Below are 20,229 nucleotides of genomic sequence, written 5' to 3'. Positions count from 1 at the left end.
TTAAATACAGTATTTGCTACATATTCTTTTTAAATTTTTTTTTTTCAACGTTTATTTATTTTTGGGACAGAGAGAGACAGAGCATGAACGGGGGAGGGGCAGAGAGAGAGGGAGACACAGAATCGGAAACAGGCTCCAGGCTCTGAGCCATCAGCCCAGAGCCTGACGCGGGGCTCGAACTCACGGACCGTGAGATTGTGACCTGGCTGAAGTCGGACGCTTAACCGACTGCGCCACCCAGGCGCCCTACATATTCTTTTTAAAAACATGTAGGTATATATGAAGCTTAATACTGAAATAAACACTTGGTTACCCACAGCCCATCCCAAGAACCCAAATCTCCATTCTTTGAAATAAAGGTAACTTATTTGTATTTATCCATCCTTTGTTCATATTCTCATTCTGTGTGTGTGTGTGTGTGTGTGTGTGTGTGTGTGTGTGTGTGTGTGTGTTAATTTAGATGTGAAAGACAAAATCTTAAGAAAATAGGGAATGTTTACCTTTTATTATTCTTTTCTATTTGTATCTGTAGAATTGCCATTTAAAGATATTATTTGTTACTAAATATTGTATTTAGTTTCACTTATTTTTGAGCTTTTAAAAATGGTATGATTTTAATGTTCACTGACCTGCTTTTTCTCATTCATCATTATATATATAAGATTCATGCATACTCTTGCAGTGGATGTAGTTGATTCATTCTCACCGGTGAATGTCATTCCGCTATGTTATTCTGCTATGTTATTCTCCTGTTGATGGACATTTGGGTTGTTTCATTCTTTTGCCATTATGAATGATATGCTACAAAAATTTTTGTATATGTCTCCTGGTGAAACATGTATAAGGTTTTCTCTTTTTGCAGATTCACCAGACCTAGGTTATAGAAATGTTCAAATTTTTAAGATAATGCCAAATTGCTTCCCAAAGAGGCATTCTAATTTACATATCCAGTTGCAGTGTATAAGAATTTTTACTCTTCCACAGCCTTGCTTGATATTGGCTAATACTTGATATTTTCAAGTCCTTGTGGTCTTTTCTTTTCCCACATTGTCCTTGGGTATCAGTGTTATGCCAGTGTCATGAAATGAGTTGGGACTGTTCTCTGCATTTCTGTTCTCTGGAAGCATTTGTTTAAGATCAAAATGATCTGTTCTTTGATTTTTAAAACTCACTCATAAACTGGCGGGGCATTTTCTTTCTGGAAAGATTCTTTTAAAAGAGAGATTTATATTTATTTTAGGCTTTTAGTATTTTTATTATAAAAGTTATGAACACATAAAAAATACACAAAATATTATAGTTAACTCCATGAATTCCTATACCCAGTTCCAGCAATCATCATTCCATGGTCCATCCTGCCCCCTCCTTACCTTAATCCACTTCTGTCAAGAAAGACTGGAGATATTGTAGTGAAGGAAATGGAGGACATTTGAATTTATTTGTAAATATTTTACTATATGTCTCTAAAACATAAAGGTCTTTTTAAAAAAATATAACCTAATACCATTATTCTACCTTAAAAGAAACAATTCCTTAATATCAAAGAGCCAGTTGGTTTTAAATTTATAATTACTTAATAAATGTTATAAAAGGATTTAGTTATATAAAAATATATATGAATTATATATCTCACTTTAAAATTTGTTTATAAATTTATATATAAATCATGCATGTGCATGGATTATTTGACTGATTGATTTGAATCAGGATCCAAAGAGTGGCAGCTTATTGTGATTGATTGAGATCCCTTTCCAAGTAGATACAGTCTTAAAATCTGATTTGATTGATTATTGATTTCTACCTTTTTTCATTGTGGTGAAAGAATATTATCAGTTCCTTTGAAATATACCAAGGCTTTTTTTTTTATGGCCTCATACACAGTCAAGTTTTTAAATATTAAATGCTTCTTGAAAAGAATATGTACTTCTCTTATTATTGGTTGTGGGATTCTGTATTCATTAAATAAAGCTGTTTAATATCAATTTTTATTTCTCTTATGTCTCTTAAAGAGACCAGATTGTTGTTTTTCCTATAGTTTTTCATGGCAGCAAGCATCTGCATGGTGTAGTTTAACATATTCTTCTGCCTTTTTGATTCTCTGTATTTCCATAAATTGATAGTTGGATTTAGAGAATTGATTAGATTCATGTTTTCTTTTTCCAAGGCTGTTCATTGGTGGTGATGTGTTCCTTGATCATGAAACTCGTAATAGTTGTCTTCTTTTTTTGTGATGTTAGCAGCCATTTATGTTTAATGCGTGGATTTATTAAAAATTTAAAATGATCTAGTTCTATTATTCTTTCTTCATTTATTAGCTAGAATACTTCTGTAATGAGAAGCTTACTTTCATTGATTATTTGTTTACCCAGTGGTATGGTTTGTATATGAAATTTGAGAGAAATGCCTGTTTCCCTTTGTTTGCTGGTTTTCAGTAAATCTGTTCCCCATTGTAGTCCAATGATTGTCATTTCTTTTGTATCAGTATGAGCTCATTGGATTAAACATACTTAATGTTTCAAAATATAGCACTTGTTAATTTTATTGACATGCAAATTGTTACAATTTTGGCCAGTGGAAACCTTTTCAAGACTTTGGCACAATCCTAGTAGTCTTTGATACCATTCTTTAAAAAAATTTTTTTTTTTCAATGTTTATTTATTTTTGGGACAGAGAGAGACAGAGCATGAACGGGGGAGGGGCAGAGAGAGAGGGAGACACAGAATCGGAAACAGGCTCCAGGCTCCGAGCCATCAGCCCGGAGCCTGACGCGGGGCTCGAACTCACGGACCGCGAGATCGTGACCTGGCTGAAGTCGGACGCTTAACCGACTGCGCCACCCAGGCGCCCCTGATACCATTCTTGATATCTGGATGAGAAGATATTCTAAGCTCATCATGTGTGTTTCTAGCCCTAAGACCTGGAATTGGCCTTTTTTTCAAAGAGCCTTGATTCCCTTTAGAGGGAAATGGTATTTGTAGGTAACAGTCTGGATACTAGAGGTGTGCATTTCTACAGAACTGATCATTATTTCTAAACCTGTTAATGGTTAGAACTAGAAAAATTGTGTGTGTTTTTATTTAAGTTGAAAGATATCATGAGTTTAAATTGATATTTCCAATTCAAATTGAAGAGCATAAGGGGAACTTTTTCCTTGTTGTGTCTTCCTTCTCAAGAATTCCACTTTCTCAAGGACCTCAGGAATGGGAAAATTTAGAATGTCTTATATTAATCATTCGCTTTCTTCCTCATCAAGTGATCTTAGAATAGCAATACTAAAATTACCACTAATGGTATGATTCCTGAAAATGGGGTCTAGTGATTCACTTCATTGGTTATAGGTTTTTTTTTCTTATGTCAATTGTGATACATTATTTTTTATAGGAATTTGTCCATTTCTTGTAACCTTGCATACTTATTGACACAAGATTGTTCTGTGTCCTACTATCTTTTAAACCACTGCTGCCAATGTAGCTGTGCTCTTTTCACTTGTATTGCTACATATTTGTGCTTTTCTTACTGCTTTGTCGTCTCAGAAATTGGTTGATTTTATTTTAGTTTTTTCAAGGAACAACTTTTGGCTTTATTAATTGCTTATTTTTTACCTTCTTCTTTCTATTATCTTTGAATTTTTTCTTTTGTTCCCCCACTACCCCCCTGTCCCCAACTTCTTTGATAGGTTACTTAGCTCATTATTCATCACCCTTTCTTTTTGCTAATATAAACATTTAAGGCTCTTAGTTTGCACTTAATACATTGTTTTCAATACCAATTTTTTAATAAAGTCTAATTATGGTAGAATCAATTTTTCTCTGATAGTTTTTTGAACTTTTGATACCATGATTTTGTTACCTTACTAAGATTATCTTCCCCCACCTTTTAACCAAGCAGTTAGCAGTTTGGGTAAATTTCCCCTCATTTAGTGTTTATATTATAACTTCATACATGGTGTTGATGTACCCCACTTGCATATTGGGTATGTTTCTAAATTTTTCGTTTCCTTCTTTCTTTTTCTAGTAGTTTGCCCACAAGTTCTTATGTTGTTTTTCATTTTTTTACTTTTTAAAAAAGTTAGCTTTATTGAGGAATAATGTACATGTAGTAAAATTCACCCCTTTTAGCCTACGGAGATTTGACAGATACATATAGTTATAAATCCTTCACCACAGTCAAGATATAGAAGAGTTCCATAATCCCCCAAAACTTTGCTCATGGCACTTTGTAGGCTCCCTTTCCATCATTCTATGGTGCTGTCTTTTCTTCATTTTCAGGCTAGTTGGTTTCTCTGTGACCTTGGCTCTTTGAGAAGTTCTACAAAAGTTATAATTTTATAGATTATCTGGCTTTCGTTATTGTTAGAGTGTGAATGATGTTCTTTCTAGCTGGACACATTAAACACATTTTTCTTAGCACATCTTTTTTGGGGGTAGATTAGAATTTCCATGTATCATTTTTGCATTAACACTGCCATTTGAATATCTTTCTCTCATACGTGTATTTTATTTTATATTCTTGTATATCTTCATTGGAATTTTATTTGGTGCCACAGTGATCTCTTAGGTCATTCTCTAATTTATACTTAAAATCTTTTAAAGTTTAGCATTAAAAGATTATCACCTTAACACATCAATTTTAAGTTTATGTTATCCTGAATTTTACTCCATTGGAGGCCATGTTTTGTTAATAATATAATCAAAGAAATGTTACAGAAAATTGAAAGTGTATAATTTTTTGATTGCCAGACTTACTCATTTGTGCTTGTCACTTTAGTGTGCTTAGCTAATTTTAAGGCCATATGAAAATTTTTTGCTGAATATGTTGTATCAAAGGCATTGATTTTTATTACCAAGAAGTTATTAATATTGGTAAAATTTTGAAAATATCTCATCTGAGTTGCTGGTGTCTCTTGTTTTTTTGTAAGTGGTATAATAAATGGTATAGGATAGTTTATTTCTTAGATATCCACAGTTTATTGGATTAATTTAAATGCTTCTATTAATGTATTAAATCTCGTATTAATTAAATACATGATAACATATCATCATCTGGAAACAGTATTGCATATTTTAACCTGATTTTATCTCCTTACTACTTTCATGGCCTTTAACATTGGCTTACTAAATATTCTTTTTACTTTTGTAGGTTATTTTAGTGTCTGCCAATAAATTGACTCGTTATATAGAACCGTGCCAGTTAACAGAAGATTTTGGTGGGAGTCTCACCTATGATCACATGGACTGGTTAAATAAGAGGCTGGTTGGTATATTACCATGAGATGAAATGTTATTACATACAAATAAGACATTGGTAACTTTATCATTTTAATCAACTACAGTACAGATTGTTCTTTGTTATAAAAATAAAATATATTGCATATCACATGATAGCATAATGCTTGAAGGCAGATAACTCTGGAGTCACATTTGGGTTTGCTTTTGGTGTTGTCATTTATAGCAGTATTATTACTAGTCAAAATCGTTAATGTTTTAGTGGAGTAACAGAGTAGCATATTCTCCTAAGAGGTAATCTAGTTGATGTACCATCTTTAGAGATATTTAAACATCATTTTGAGTTGAAAAGCAGTTTGACAGGTTAAAGTTGGTATCTGAAAATGTATCTTTGGCCAGGCTGAAATTGCCCTACTCTGCATGATAATGGCATTGTTGGATTGAACTGCTGGGGACTAAAAGAACAACTTTTCATTAGGTCAGTTTAGATTACAGTTAATCGTTGGGGACCTCCACAATTGAAATTCTGTCTATAACTTTGGACTTGCCAAAAACATAACTACTAACAGCCCACTATTGGCTGGAACCCTACTGATAACATTAGCAGATGATGAGCATATATTTTGTATGTTATACATATTATATACCAAGTTCTTATAATACAGCAAGCCAGACAAAAGAAAATGGTAAGAAAATCATAAGAGAAAATACATTTATAGTATTGTACTATGTTTATCGAAAAAAATTTGTGTATCAATTTGGACCCATGCAGTTCAAAACCATGTTGTTCAAGGGTCAACTGCTAATTTTATTGAGGAATAACAAACTTTTGGGTATTTCAGAATGGATAACCAATTTCCATCTTATTTGGACAGTGATACCAGACAAATGAGTATCCCCTTTATTAAGAACAGACTTAACCAAATCCCTTTTTAGAAATATTTTAAGAAACCATGTTAAGGGGCACCTGGGTGGCTCAGTCAGTTGAGCGTTTGGCTCTTAATGTCAGCTCAGGTTGTGGTCTCACAGTCAGGAGATCGAGCCCATGTTCGACTCTGCACTGAGGGTGGAGCTTGCTTGGGATTCTCTCTGTCTCCCTGTCTCTCCCTCTGCCCCTCTCTCCCTCGTGCTTGTGTGTGCCCAGACGCATGCTCTCTCTCAAAATAAATAAACTTAAAAAAAATGTTAAAATTATAACTAATTTATTCTTTCCTACATGCTTAGATATAAAACTTTTTAACTAATATATGCAACTAGTATGGATTGGTGATAGAAAAACATAAAGAAACGTTCTGTAACTGGAATTAGAAGATGAGTACTGGTCTAAATTATGTTCGTGTAGTTAAAACTGTCACTGGTGCAGATGTTTCTCCATGAAACACAGGAATAAAAATAAACTTGTCTGATTGAGGAATAAAAATAATTTCTTACTCTATTTAAATTTTAAAAATTTCTTCTCCATTGAAGCTGTTCATTGTTCTAGGAGGGATTTTGTCTTCTCTCCTTAAGTTGTTGTGTTTTGGTGGTTGAATTGTACTAACTGGCATCAAGAGAAGGAAAGGGAATTCTGCCTGACTAATTCTGTTGATCTTAACTGAAAATCCTTATGTAAACACTAACTTTAAGATTATTCTTAATATGTTAACAAAATCTCATATTGTAGGTTTTTGAGAAGTTTACAAAGGAATCTACATCATTACTAGATGAACTTGCTTTGATTAACAATGGAAGTGATAAAGGAAGTCAGCAAGAGAAAGAGAGGTAGGTGGCTAGTGTCATGCAATTATACCTTTGCAAAGCTGTGATTAACCTGATGAAGGATAGATACATCAGTTATTAATGCAAGCTAGAAGAATTAAGGTAAGCAATTCTCCAATCAAATTGACATACAAAGGTTGAATTAAATTTATTAATTCATGAGAATTTGCTTTACATGTAAAATTTCTTGATTTGAATCAAAGTTTCTCTACAAAAGACTTCTTTTTTAATGTTTATTTCTGAGAAAGAGTGTTCTTGTGCATGTTGGGGAGGGGCAGAGAGAGAGGGGAACAGAGGATGGGAAGCAGGCTATGTGTTGAGAACAGAGAGCTCGATGTGGGGCTCAAACTCATGAGATCATTACCTGAGCCAAAGTTGAACGCTTAACTGAGCCATCCAGGCACCCCTCTACGAAAGACTTTTTGATGAATAGTAATGTATTTACTTTATTCTGACACTGTGAAAAATTCATTTGCAAGAACATGTTTTCAAAATGAAACCATTTTCATTTTAGAGTTCTACGTTGTGAAGTCTGGAAAAGGTTGCAGCTTGAAATAAAATTATTATAACCTTATTTAAATACATTAGTTCTTAAATGCCTACCTTTTAGAACTCTTATGTCCTTGTAAAATATGATATTCATGAGTTTAAGTTGGGGAGTTTAGTGTTTTATGACACTTGGATGAAGTAATTGTTCAGTTGTATTCTGTAAATGTAACTGACTAGATTTATCATTTTAACGGATTTCCATTGGACTTTACAATCTTAACAGTTTTCATTTTTTGTTGGTAGGCCAGATCCCTCTCCCCAGTTAAAAACTCTTAACCCTTTCTGGTCTATCAACAAAGTGGTAACTAGAACAGTAATTTTTTTTTTTAATGTTTTTATTTTATTTTGAGAGAGAGAGTGTGAGCAGGGAAGGGGCAGAGAGAGAGGGAGACACAGAATCCAAAGCAGGCTTCAGGCTCCAAGCTGTCGGCACAGAGCCCGACACGGGGCTCGAACTCACAGACTGTGAGATCATGATCTGAGCCGAAGCCAGATGCCCAACCGACTGAGCCACCCAGGTGCCCCAGAACAGTAATTTTTCATTAGGAAATTTGAAAGAGTCAATACTCTTCCTTGTCTACATCATTTGAATCTTATCTTAAAAATATAATGGGACCTTGATAAAATGCATCTTCTTATTCCATGAATACAATGTAGTCACATATCAGTTAATCGAGGTAATAAGGTAAGAGGAATGTGAGAAGGTTGGAGTTTAACACCAAATCTTGATTTAAGCAGAGTAAAAATATAGAAACAAATTGTTTGAATGGAAATCTAGTTAAGTCACAGCAAGCATTTAGGAACATTACTGCCCTGTAGATACCATATAAAAATATAAAATGTAAAATTTCTACATGTGTAACTATCCGTGTGTGTATAGATAACACACATACTGTATGTTACGGTTTAGGAATTGAAAATGTCATGGAAGTTGCTTGACAAAAATTAGCCAAATCTCTTGTGTTTTGAATAGTCCGCCAGAGTAATTTGAAGTTTCTTAAAGTCATATTCATAAGGAAAGACATTCTAAGAAGGTCCCTGTTGAAAGTGGGTTCATGGTCACAGCTTAATGCTGTTTACCATGTTTCCCTCTCTAAGAATGACTGGTTCTGAGAAAGCATTCTTGTAAAGAAACCTGCTTATTTGTTTCTTAGAACTTCCTGTACTTACATGCCAATGGGAACCCTTTTTCTCCACCCAATAATATCTTATTCAGTGTTTTGGGAAATGCTGTTTTGCATGACTACATGAAGTATCAAATAAAATCTTGTATTTGTCATTTCCTCCCCAAGGAGCTCAAGTGTTATTGCCTAGTTTCTTTTAAACGCCAGATAACCAAGTCCATCCTCTTACAAATTTTCATCACTTTTTTAATGTCATTCCTCAGGAAGCATCCTGGCTACACAAGAGGTGAGGGCCTAGATTAGTTGGCAAAAGTGAAAGATTTAGAGCAGGACCTGTCATTTCCAGCAGCAAGGTCCTACCTAGGTTTTGATTTGTATGTACCCTATCTTTCTATCATTTTCTACTTCCCTTATATGTTTAGGAAAATACAGGGCATAGTCCAACTGCAAATGAAACCCAATTAGTACAGGGAAGAGAGTACAGCTGCTTGAGGATGCACACGCACATGAATATTAGAGATTATTTGCAGCACTCAGAGGTTGCCGTAGATAAGTAAATGTTTGATTGGAGGATGGCTCCATACATTTTTAATGTTAACATTTCTGGGTTATTATATAGTCACACATTTCATTTTGGAACAGATATGCAGTGGGAATATACTAAAATGGATTCCTTTGATATATTTGAAATAATACTATAATGATACACTATTTTTTCCAAGTAGTGTATTTGGTGATTTATCGCAGACTTTTGGGGGGCTGCTAGTATTTAATTTTCTAATTGGTTTCTTTTTAATTTTAAGTTTATTTTGAGAGGCAGAGAGAAAGAGGGAGGGACAGAGAGAGAGAGGGAGGGAAAGAGAATCCGAAGCAGGTCCTGTACTGTCAGCACAGAGCCTGACACAGGGCTCAAACCCACAAACGGTGAGATCATGACCTGAGCTGAAATCAGGAGTTGGATGCTCAACCAAGCTACCCAGGCACTCATCTCTAATTGGCTTTTTTTTTTTAATTTTCTTTTTAGCATTTTAATTTATTTTTGAGAGAGACAGAGACAGAGTGGAAGCAGATGAGGGCCAGAGAGAGAGGGAGACACAGAATCTGAAGCAGGCTCCAGGCTCTAAGCTGTCAGCACAGCCCAATGCAGGGCTCAAACCCACGAACCATTAGATCATAACCTGAGCCAAAGTCAGACTGAGCCACCAGGTGCCCCTCTAATTGGTTTTTTAATGCTTAAGGATATTAGCCTGGTAGAACAGTGTGCTTCACATTTCCATACTCTACTCTCTTGTTTTGATAATGTATATATAAAAAGTTTTCTTAGGTTGCATGGATAGAAATACTGTTTTAAAAAATTATTCTTTTGGTGTTTGTCAGGTCTGTGGATTTAAACTTTCTTCCATCAGTTGATCCTGAAACAGTTCTTCAGACAGGTAAGATGAAAAAATGTGTGTATCAGTGATAATCATAATCTAATAAACCAATCGTATATTGGTTGGTTCATGAAATAAACATTGATTAAGCATGTATTATGTAATAGAAACTTGGGAATTTCAAACTGCTCTTTGGTGTAACCTAACTGTGTTAATATACTTCACAATATTTTTAAAAAGTATTAATAATGATAAATAGTTAAATTATTTCTCCCTTGAAATATTTGTATTTATTTCTTTATCTGTAAAATAGAGATAAAAGTTTCTATTTCATTGGATTGCTGTGAGATTATTGTATAGTCATTATGTTCTAAGATTGTATTTTTAGGTATTGTCATGTTTTATTCTCCTAATGATCTCTTGAGATAATTTGTTACTATTTTCTCTGTTTTGTACTTGAGGAGGCCAAGGCTTAGGGATATGAAAAACTTGCTCATGAAGAGTAACTGTTAAACTCCATCTATCACCATATCACTAAAAACAGGTTACTATTGTCTGAATTTTAAGATGGGGAAACTGAGGCAAAAGGTTAGTAACTTATGCAAGTTACACAGCTAGCAATGCTGGAGTTGGGACTTGAACCAAGGCAGTTTGGTTTCAAAGTATGGTCTTTGAAATCATTATGTGGTACTGCTCCTCTAATGGAAATGTTTCCATAAGGAAAACATTAAGGGTATCAATTGTAAAAGCAGAAAAATAAATTACTTCGATCTTAGTGGCTTTGTGTGTGTGTGTGTGTGTGTGTGCGCGCGCGCGCACATGTGTATGTGTATAAACTGTATATATATATATGTGTGTGTGTTTGTGTGTGTGTGTGTGTGTGTGTGTGTGTGTAGAGTCTTGGCAAAAGTGTTCGAAGCAGTTGTTCTTCTAATTATAAAACATAATGAAGAGTAAAGAAATAAATTCAAAATATCTGCATTGTATTGATTCAGTTGTGCCAAGTGTTTTCAGTATGGTATAGATCTTACTTCCTTAGAGAACAAAGAAATAATTGTAATCCCTGAATTGCTACATGTTTAGCAGATACAGTAGACTGTCAGTAAAAATATGGCTTAATCTAGGTTTCAAACGTAGTTCAGTGTTTCTATTTAACATTTTCAAAGCTACTGAAGCCCTTGAATTAAGAACTTTTTAAATTTGTATTTTAAAATTAACTTTATATGCCACTAAGTTCTTTTTTTAATATGCTATTGACTCTTAAATGTTTTTAAGTTTATTTATCTTTTTCTTTAAGTTTATTTACTTTGAGAGAGTCACGTGCGTGTGCGCAAACCAGGGAGGGGCAGAGAGAGAAGGAGAGAAAGAGAATCCCAAGCAGGCTCCACACACAATGCAGGGACCGACCTGGGGCTTGAAGTCCTGAACCATGAGGTCATGACCTGAGCCAAAATCAAGAGTAGGATGCTTAACTGACTGAGCCACCTAGGCACCCCTGCTATTAAGTCTTAAAGTAGGGATGGGAAGAGAGTATAAAAATAGAGAAGTTTAGAATAATTTTGGTTATCTTTTAGAAACTAGAAATACCTTCAAATCATAATAAAAATTGTTTCCATATATTTAAAGCCATTTAAGTTTAGGATGTTTCCCTGAATAAAGATTAAGAGAATTTAAAAGTATCTGCATATGTTTTTGGTCCTTGTCTAATAATTGAAATAGTATTATCCTGGAAAAACAGTTTGTGATTTATTCACTTTTAAAATTGTTAATAGGGGCGCCTGGGTGGCGCAGTCGGTTAAGCGTCCAACTTCAGCCAGGTCACGATCTCGCGGTCCGTGAGTTCGAGCCCCGCGTCAGGCTCTGGGCTGATGGCTCAGAGCCTGGAGCCTGTTTCTGATTCTGTGTCTCCCTCTCTCTCTGCCCCTTCCCCGTTCATGCTCTGTCTCTCTCTGTCCCAAAAATAAATAAACGTTGAAAAAAAAAATTTTTTTTTTAAATAATAAAATAAAATTGTTAATATATTTACAGTTTTAGATATTGCACATTCTGCAATTTTAATTTCTCATGCATGAATGCATTTTCTTTACATGAGTTTGCTGTAATTGAATAACAATGAATACCATTCTGACCCTGGTGTGACCCATCATGATTTGCAGTTAATAATTATAGAGATTCCTATAGACAGATTATTTAAATTTTATTTCGTACCAGTAATAAAGCTTTCTCCCTATAATCATACATGTTGTTACACTGTTAGCGTTCGTCTTAGGTGCTATGATTAAGGGTATGGGTTAATACTGAAATCCTACAACATCCTGCTTAGTATTGATTAGTATCATCAGATAGAACATACTAGTTACTACCATCATACAGAAATCTCAGAGCGTAATTGTGTTCTATAGGGAAAGAGGATTGGTTGGCATAATTTCCTGAGTAATGAATCCACAAATAACAAAGAATGTAATGACAGCTTTAGAAAAAAATATCTTTACTAAATAGTGTAGCATATATAGTATATACATTCATGATATATAGCATATGTATAGTTTATATGTACGTTAATATTCGTATATGCAGTTTTCCAACTCATTTCTATATAAATTTAAAAGTTGCACTTCAGTACTTATGACCTGGTAGATAGTTAGGCAGACATATAGGCAGATAGGTTCTAAAAATAAAGGATTAGAATGGAGAAGAGTGATAAGTAAGAATTGTATTTCTCTATGGATGTTAATTATAACTGTGTATCTTTCATTCATAAAGGGCATGAATTGTTGTCCGAATTACAGCAGCGTCGATTTAATGGCTCAGATGGAGGGGTCTCATGGTCTCCTATGGATGATGAACTGCTGGCCCAGCCACAGGTTATGAAGTTATTAGATTCACTGAGAGAGCAGTATACTCGCTACCAGGAAGTTTGTAGGCAACGTAGTAAGCGTACACAGTTAGAGGAGATTCAGCAGAAGGTAATGCAGGTAGGTGTCTGATTTGAATATGTTTAACTTTTGAAAATTGTAAATGCTAGGGTTTTTAAGAAATAATTTTTCCTGTGTGACTGATTTTATACTAAGCCTTATTTATACTATGTAGAGAACCTAAGTCATATCAAACCACACTAAAATCATTTTCTCTATATCTTTACAAATAGCGTTTGCATTAAAACTATATTATTTCTACAGTGATGACATTGAGCATACATCTTACTCTATTATGAACTTTAAAAATAACTAGTTGTTGGGAACATTGTGGTCTCTGTATTCTTGCAATAAATAACATTTTATTGTTGATTATTGATTTATTCTTAATTTCTAATAACTTGTTTTTTTGTTAATTTAGGCATTATGGAGAGTTATTCTTTCCTAGCAAAATGATGACATGTAATATAAGGAATTTTAGTATGAAATTTCACTATTTTTTAATGCTGATAGAAACCTTTAAATGTATTTAATACTTATGAATCTTTAGTTCCTTTTAAAATTTTTGTTAAAACAATAGGCTAAAAATACTGAAACTCAATACTAAGACATTTCTGTTACTTAGACCACATCCTGGTTTTTCTCTGTTGAATTATTAAGAAATAGATCTTAAATCTCTTAAAAAAATCCCACATTGAAATGTCCCAATGTTTTTATCTAGATTAATTCGTTCATAAGGTAAATATTTTTTAAGTGCTTATTATGTAGAAGGCATTGTGGTGGGTTTTCTATAGAATTATGTAACGGTAGACGTGGTTTTTGCTATCATCACGTTAAGGGGACAAAGTCTTAAGTATTCAAGGGTATGACTGAAATGTGTGGGCCTTTATATAGGAAGGATTGTTCCTCTGGCTGTAGGTAATCTAGGAAGATTTAGCATACTTGAGCTTTTTCTCCAAGAATATGTAAAGACTTCACCAGGCACCTCCTTTAGGTTTTAAAGGAGAATTGGCACTTTGTGCAGCAGAAAGACTAACATGAATAAACACTAGCAGTATGAAATCCCAAACTCTGTTGAGGAAAAAGGAAGCAGTGAGTCACCATGGGAAGTTTTTGGCCTTTGAATCATAAAGCATGGTCAACAAGTAAGATCTAAATCTCAGTTCCTCCACTTATTTACTGTGTGATCATGATCACATTATTCACCCACCTGAGCCTCAGTTTGACTTCCTTTTTTTTTTTTAATGTTTTTTTATTATTTTTGAGAGAGAGAGAGAGAGACAGACTGTGTATGAGTGGGGCAGGGGTAGAGAGAGAGAGGGGAACAGAGTATCCAAAGTGGGCTCCTCCCTGACAGCAGAGAGCCCGACATGGGGCTTGAACTCACCAACCGGTAGATCATGACCTGAGCTGAAGTTGGACACTTAACTGACTGAACCACCCAGGCACCCCTGACTTCCTTCTTTTTTTAACCTCCCTTTCTTTCTCTTTCTTCCCTTCATTAACTAAAACAGGGGTAACAAGACCTCTTTATAAAGGTTTGTTGAAAGAACCCAGCACTTGATTAATGGTAGCATTATATTTATCTCCATTGCACTAGAGTCCAGTCTATATATCTGGTTCAGTTGTTGGCAAACTTTTCCTATAAAGGGCCAAATAGTAAATGTTTAGGCTTTGTGGACGGTACAGTTCTTGGAGCTGCTGTGGCTATTTAACTCTATTGTAATGTGTAGACATAACGTAAACAAATGTGTGGCTATGCTAAAATAAAACTTTGTTTGCAAAAATAGTGGGTAGTCAGAATTCGCCTGCAGGCAGTAGTTTGTTGATCCCTAAGAACATCAGGGTGTTAGAGCGAAAACGACTTGAAAGGAAGGGGAAGTTGGATCATGGAGGATGGTGAATTCCAGGCAAAAGAATTTAGTCTTTCTCATGATAGCCACATATAAAGGGAAGATTTCCAAGCATACATTAATTGTGGACAACTTTTTCTATGTAATATATTTGTAAGTTATACACAGTATTAAACCTGGGTACACTTCAGCCAAGTAGCCTGAGAGTATCTTTGAAAACCATAAAGGTAGATTAGCATAGTGGTATATAACTGACCTAAGTGATCTGGGTCCACCTTTTTCTACTACTTCCACGTTGTTTACTCTTGGGAAGGAAGTGTAACTTCTCAGTGCACTAGCTTCCTACTCAGTAGACTGAGGATAACAACAACAATAATAATACCTGCTTAATAGGGGCGCCTGGGTGACTCAGTCGGTTAAGGGGCCAACTTTGGTTCAGGTCATGATCTTGTGGTTCATGAGTTAAAGCCCTGCATCGGGTTCTGTGTTGACAGCTCAGAGCTTGGAGCATGCTTTGGATTGTGTGTCTCCCTCTCTCTCTGCCCTTCTCTTGCTTGTGCTCACGCTCGCGCTCCCTCTCTCTCTCAAAAATAAATAAACATTAAAAAAAACCCACAAAGATTAAAGAAAATAATGTTTATAAAGTGTTTAGTGTTTAGCATATAATGAGTTTTCTATTAATAGTATCTATTGCTCCCTTATTAAAAAATGAATGTCTACAGTAGTGTGACTTTTTGCTAGGTAGAATACAGTGGTGAGTAAAAATGCAGTTGTACCAAGCCCCAAGGAGAGTGGGAGTAAGAGTAAGAAGATAATCAGAGATGAATCATTTTTTTGGCTTGCAAGACTTGATGGGTAGTCTTGTCCAGTTAGGGAATGCTGGGTTTAAGTGTGGGTGGAAAAGGGTGTGAGAAACATGGGTTTGGTTTTAGACATGTTGAATTTGAGGTGACTTTGAGACACAAAAAATTAGAAGGGTAGTCCCAAACAGGTCCAGAAATCAGAGAAGTCTGGGCTGATCACATAGTTGTTTGTCATCATGTATAAATGGCAGTTAAAAGCATTAGTGTGGGTGAGAATTGCCTGGGAAAGTGCTGAGACTAGGTGAGAAGAGGTCTTTTTCATTGAGCTTTGAGAAACTCCAGCATTTAAGGACAAGATAGAGGAGCATATTCCTGAAAAGAAGGCAGTGAAGGATTGGCCAGAAATGGAGGAGAAAAGTGTGTAAGAGTTCTGTGTCATGGAAGCCAAGGGAAGAGAGCATTTCAGGATAGACTCAGGAACCCTGTGGAATGCTCTAAAAGATGGAATAAGAGGACAGCTTAACATGTCCATTAGAATGCACAAGATTGAGGCCACGGGTGATCCCTAAGCATGGAGGGCTGGAAGCACACTGGAGTGAATTTGGAATGACAGTGAAGTGTGGTGAAGGAGGCACTGAGTGTAGACAACTCACTGAGAATTTTGTCTCTGAGGGAATGATGAGAAATAGCAATGCTTAGAAGTGATAGAAAAAGGGTGGTATTAATTTGGTAAAGGCTGCTGTAATGAAGTACCACAGCCCAGGTGGCCTAAACCACAGAAACTTATTTTTCCACAGTTCTAAAGGCTAAAAGTTTAAGATGAAGGTGTTAGCAAAGTTGATTCCTTCTGAAGGCAGCGAGGGAAGAATCTGTCCCAGATTCTTGGCTTGTCAGTGCCAAGAATCTTTCTGTATTTTACATTGCCTTCCTTTGTACCTGTCTGTGTCCAAATTTCTCCTCCTTTTAAGGATGCTAGTCAGATTAGGGCCCTAACAACTTCATTTTGTTTATATATTTTCAATCTCAGTTTAATTGCCTCTTTAAAGACCCTATCTTCAGATAAGTATGATTATATTCTGAAGTACTGAGGGTAGGAATTTCAACTTTATGAAGAACACAACTCAGCTCACAACAGGGGTCAGGTATAATTTTGTTTATCTTTTTAAAGTAATGTGGAAAACTGTAAGAGGTTTAAAGATCAGGAAGAAGTATCTGTTTGGAAGGAGGGGTTGAATATACAGGAAAGAAAGGATAATTAATACTATCAAGTTCCTGACAAAGTGGAAATGAATAGACTTCCAAAGCACAGTTGAAAGGATTAGCTTTAGAATGGAACAGGGAGAACTCCATTGTAACAGGAGGAATGGTGGGTAGGATGGATCCAGAGGTGCCTCCGTACAAGTCAGACGTCATGAAGATGAATGGGTTCCTGTGTGATGTGTTCTTTTTTTCTGTAAAGTAAGACAGAGAAAGGCAGTTTGCTTAGAGGTACAGGTTTGCAGGTGGAGTAGGTAGTGGTGGTTGAAGAGGATGAGGTTAAAATAAAAGTGGAGAGAATTCAAAATTTTCTTTGTGAGAATTGGAAGAGTAAAATTACCACACAACTGTACTTGTATTTTCAGGTGGTGTTAATCTTGGATTTATGGCAGAAACTTTCTGGCTTATTGTGTGACCTTATCAATTCTTAGCTAGATGTTGAGGTGCAGGCACAGGGAACACAGGTGATGGGATCATCCAGCATTTATACTTTACTACATGGGATCAGTGGGTATGATAAACAGAATGGCACATGCAGTTTTAAAATGATGGACCAGCTCAATTGAATAAGAAACTAGAGAAGGGAGGTGATGGTATTTATGATGGTGATGATGGTAATGAGATTATGGTTAAAAACAAATAACCTTTATTACAATTCATTTTCTTTATGTCAGTTACACATTAATTGGATAGAACATTAATCTTCATATAATGGTTTCTGCTCTCTATTTTTCACAGGTCACATCTTAGGCAAAGATTTATTTCTTTAGCCAGAATGATTACGTAAATGTAGCTATATAGTCATGTGTATTGATCATGTCAGCATACACAGAGCATAAACTGTACTGTCTATAGTCTTGCAAATTTGGGGAAAATGAAAAAAAATTTTTGTTTGTATAAAGATAATCATAAAGTTGAGTATCACTGTTTATGTTAAATTCGTGAAAATTGAATTTTTCCAAATTTCTTTTGTACTGTCTTATTACTGACAGCATTATGGAAGAGAAATCAATAGCTCTAATAAACTCTATGACAGGTAATAACCAATGTAATTATCATTTATTCCCCACAGTTTAAATTGGTGGCATTAAGAGATCATGTGGTATGCAGAGGTTCTTCTCCATGCTGCTGCTGCTACTACATTTAAAAATTAGATTTTCACGTGCTCTGGGAAGGAGCTGATGCCACTTCACTGAAATATGCTGTCGTTATTCTCATTATTTACTCTGGCAGTAATTACTGCCAGCATTGCAAATGTTATTTCTAAGATCATCCATGTGCTTTTCTTCCTTTGTAGAAAAAGGAATCATGGGTGGAAAATAGGATACACTCCTACTTGCATAAGTGTACAGCGGGAGGCTATGCTCCAGTTCTCCCAGTTCTTCAGGTCAGATGCTTGACATTTGCTTGACATGTCCTTCTGACCAGTTTGACCCCACAGTCTTCCACATATTCTCTCATGCAGCCTTTATTTTTTTTTTTTAAATTTTTTTTTCAACGTTTATTTATTTTTGGGACAGAGAGAGACAGAGCATGAACGGGGGAGGGGCAGAGAGAGAGGGAGACACAGAATCGGAAACAGGCTCCAGGCTCTGAGCCATCAGCCCAGAGCCCGACGCGGGGCTCGAACTCACGGACCGCAAGATCGTGACCTGGCTGAAGTCGGACGCTTAACCGACTGCGCCACCCAGGCGCCCCTCATGCAGCCTTTAGAAAACAGCCTGGCTAGGAAAGAATGTTATATAGTCACATGCATTTTTGGCCTCTGCAAATATTTGTCATGGTAGATTTTAAGAGCACATCTCCCGGACTTTAAGCTGTATTACAAAGCTGTAATCATCAAGACAGTATGGTATTGGCATAAAAACAGACACTCAGATCAATGGAACAGAATAGACAACCCAGAAATGGACCCACAAACGTATGGCCAACTATTCTTTGACAAAACAGGAAATAATATCCAATGGAATAAAGACAATCTCTTCAGCAAGTGGTGCTGGGAAAACTGGACAGCGACATGCAGAAGAATGATCCCGGACCACTTTCTTACACCATACACAAAAACAAACTCCAAATGGACAAAAGACCTAAATGTAAGACAGGAAGCCTTCAAAATCCTTGAGGAGAAAGCAGGCAAAAACCTCTTTGATCTTGGCCACAGCAACTTCTTACTCAACATGTCTCCAGAGGCAAGGGAAACAAAAGCAAAAATGAACTATAGGTACCTCATCAAAATAAAAAGCTTCTGCACAGCGAAGGAAACAGTCAGCAAAACTAAAAGGCAACCAACAGAATGGGAGAAGATATTTGCAAATGACATATCAGATAAAGGGTTAGTATCCAAAATCTGTAAACAACTGATCAAACTCAACACCTAAAAAACAAATCATCCAGTGAAGAAATGGACAAAAGACATGAATAGACACTTCTCCAAAGAAGATATCCAGATGGTCAACCGACACATGAATAAATGCTCAGTATCTCTCATCGTCAGGGAAATACAAATCAAAACCACAATGAGACACCCCCTCACACCTGTCAGAATGGCTAACATTAACAACTCAGGCAACAACGGATGTTGGCAATGATGTGGAGAAAGAGGATCTCTTTTGCACTGCTGGTGGTAATGCAAACTGGTGCATCCACTCTGGAAAACAGTATGGAGGTTCCTCAAAAAATTAAAAATAGAGCTACCCAATGACCCAGCAATTGCACTACTAGGTATTTACCCAAGGGATACAGGTATGCTGTTTTAAAGGGACACATGCACCCCAATGTTTATAGCAGCACTATCAACAATAGCCAAAGTATGGAAAGAGCCCAAATGTCCATCGATGGATGAATGGATACACACACACACACACACACACACACACACACACACACACACACACACACGTATACAGGATGGAGTATTACTCAGCAATCAAAAAGAATGAAATCTTGCCATTCGCAACTACATGGATGGAACTAGAGGGTATTATGCTAAGGAAAATTCGTCAGAGAAAGACATATTGTATGACTTCACTCACATGAGGACTTTAAGATACAAAACAGATGAACATAAGGGAAGGGAAACAAAAACTAATAAAAAACAGGGAGGGGGACAAAACAGAAGAGACTCTTAAATATGGAGAACAAACGGAGGGTTACTGGAGGGGTTGTGGGGGGGGGTGGGCTAAACGGGGCATTTAGGAATCTACTCCTGAAATCATTTTTTGCGCTATATACTAATTTGGATGTAAATTTAAAAAATTAAATAAAAATTTTTTTAGAAGAGCACATCTCCAATGTTATACTTTGCATATCAGTGTAACCACTTGAGGGGTCACATTGATATGGATTGGGCATGAAACTGTTTTTGCAGTAAGT

At 35.8% G+C, this 20,229-nt stretch overlaps 1 protein-coding gene across 1 annotated transcript in view; it reads left to right on the top strand.

Moving 5' to 3' along the window:
• Positions 1 to 20,229, top strand: part of SESTD1 (SEC14 and spectrin domain containing 1) — a 116,615-nt gene that overhangs the window by 59,534 nt on the left and 36,852 nt on the right. Inside the window, 4 exon segments of the mRNA XM_030325266.2 lie at positions 5,140 to 5,253; positions 6,889 to 6,986; positions 10,034 to 10,089; positions 12,793 to 13,004. Coding sequence (XP_030181126.1) covers positions 5,140 to 5,253; positions 6,889 to 6,986; positions 10,034 to 10,089; positions 12,793 to 13,004 — 480 coding nt within the window.

This window comes from Lynx canadensis, chromosome C1 (assembly GCF_007474595.2).
Source record: "Lynx canadensis isolate LIC74 chromosome C1, mLynCan4.pri.v2, whole genome shotgun sequence".
Classification (NCBI taxonomy): domain Eukaryota; kingdom Metazoa; phylum Chordata; class Mammalia; order Carnivora; family Felidae; genus Lynx; species Lynx canadensis.
The sequence above is the reverse complement of the archived record's forward strand: the minus strand, read 5'-3'. Positions and strand labels throughout refer to the sequence as shown.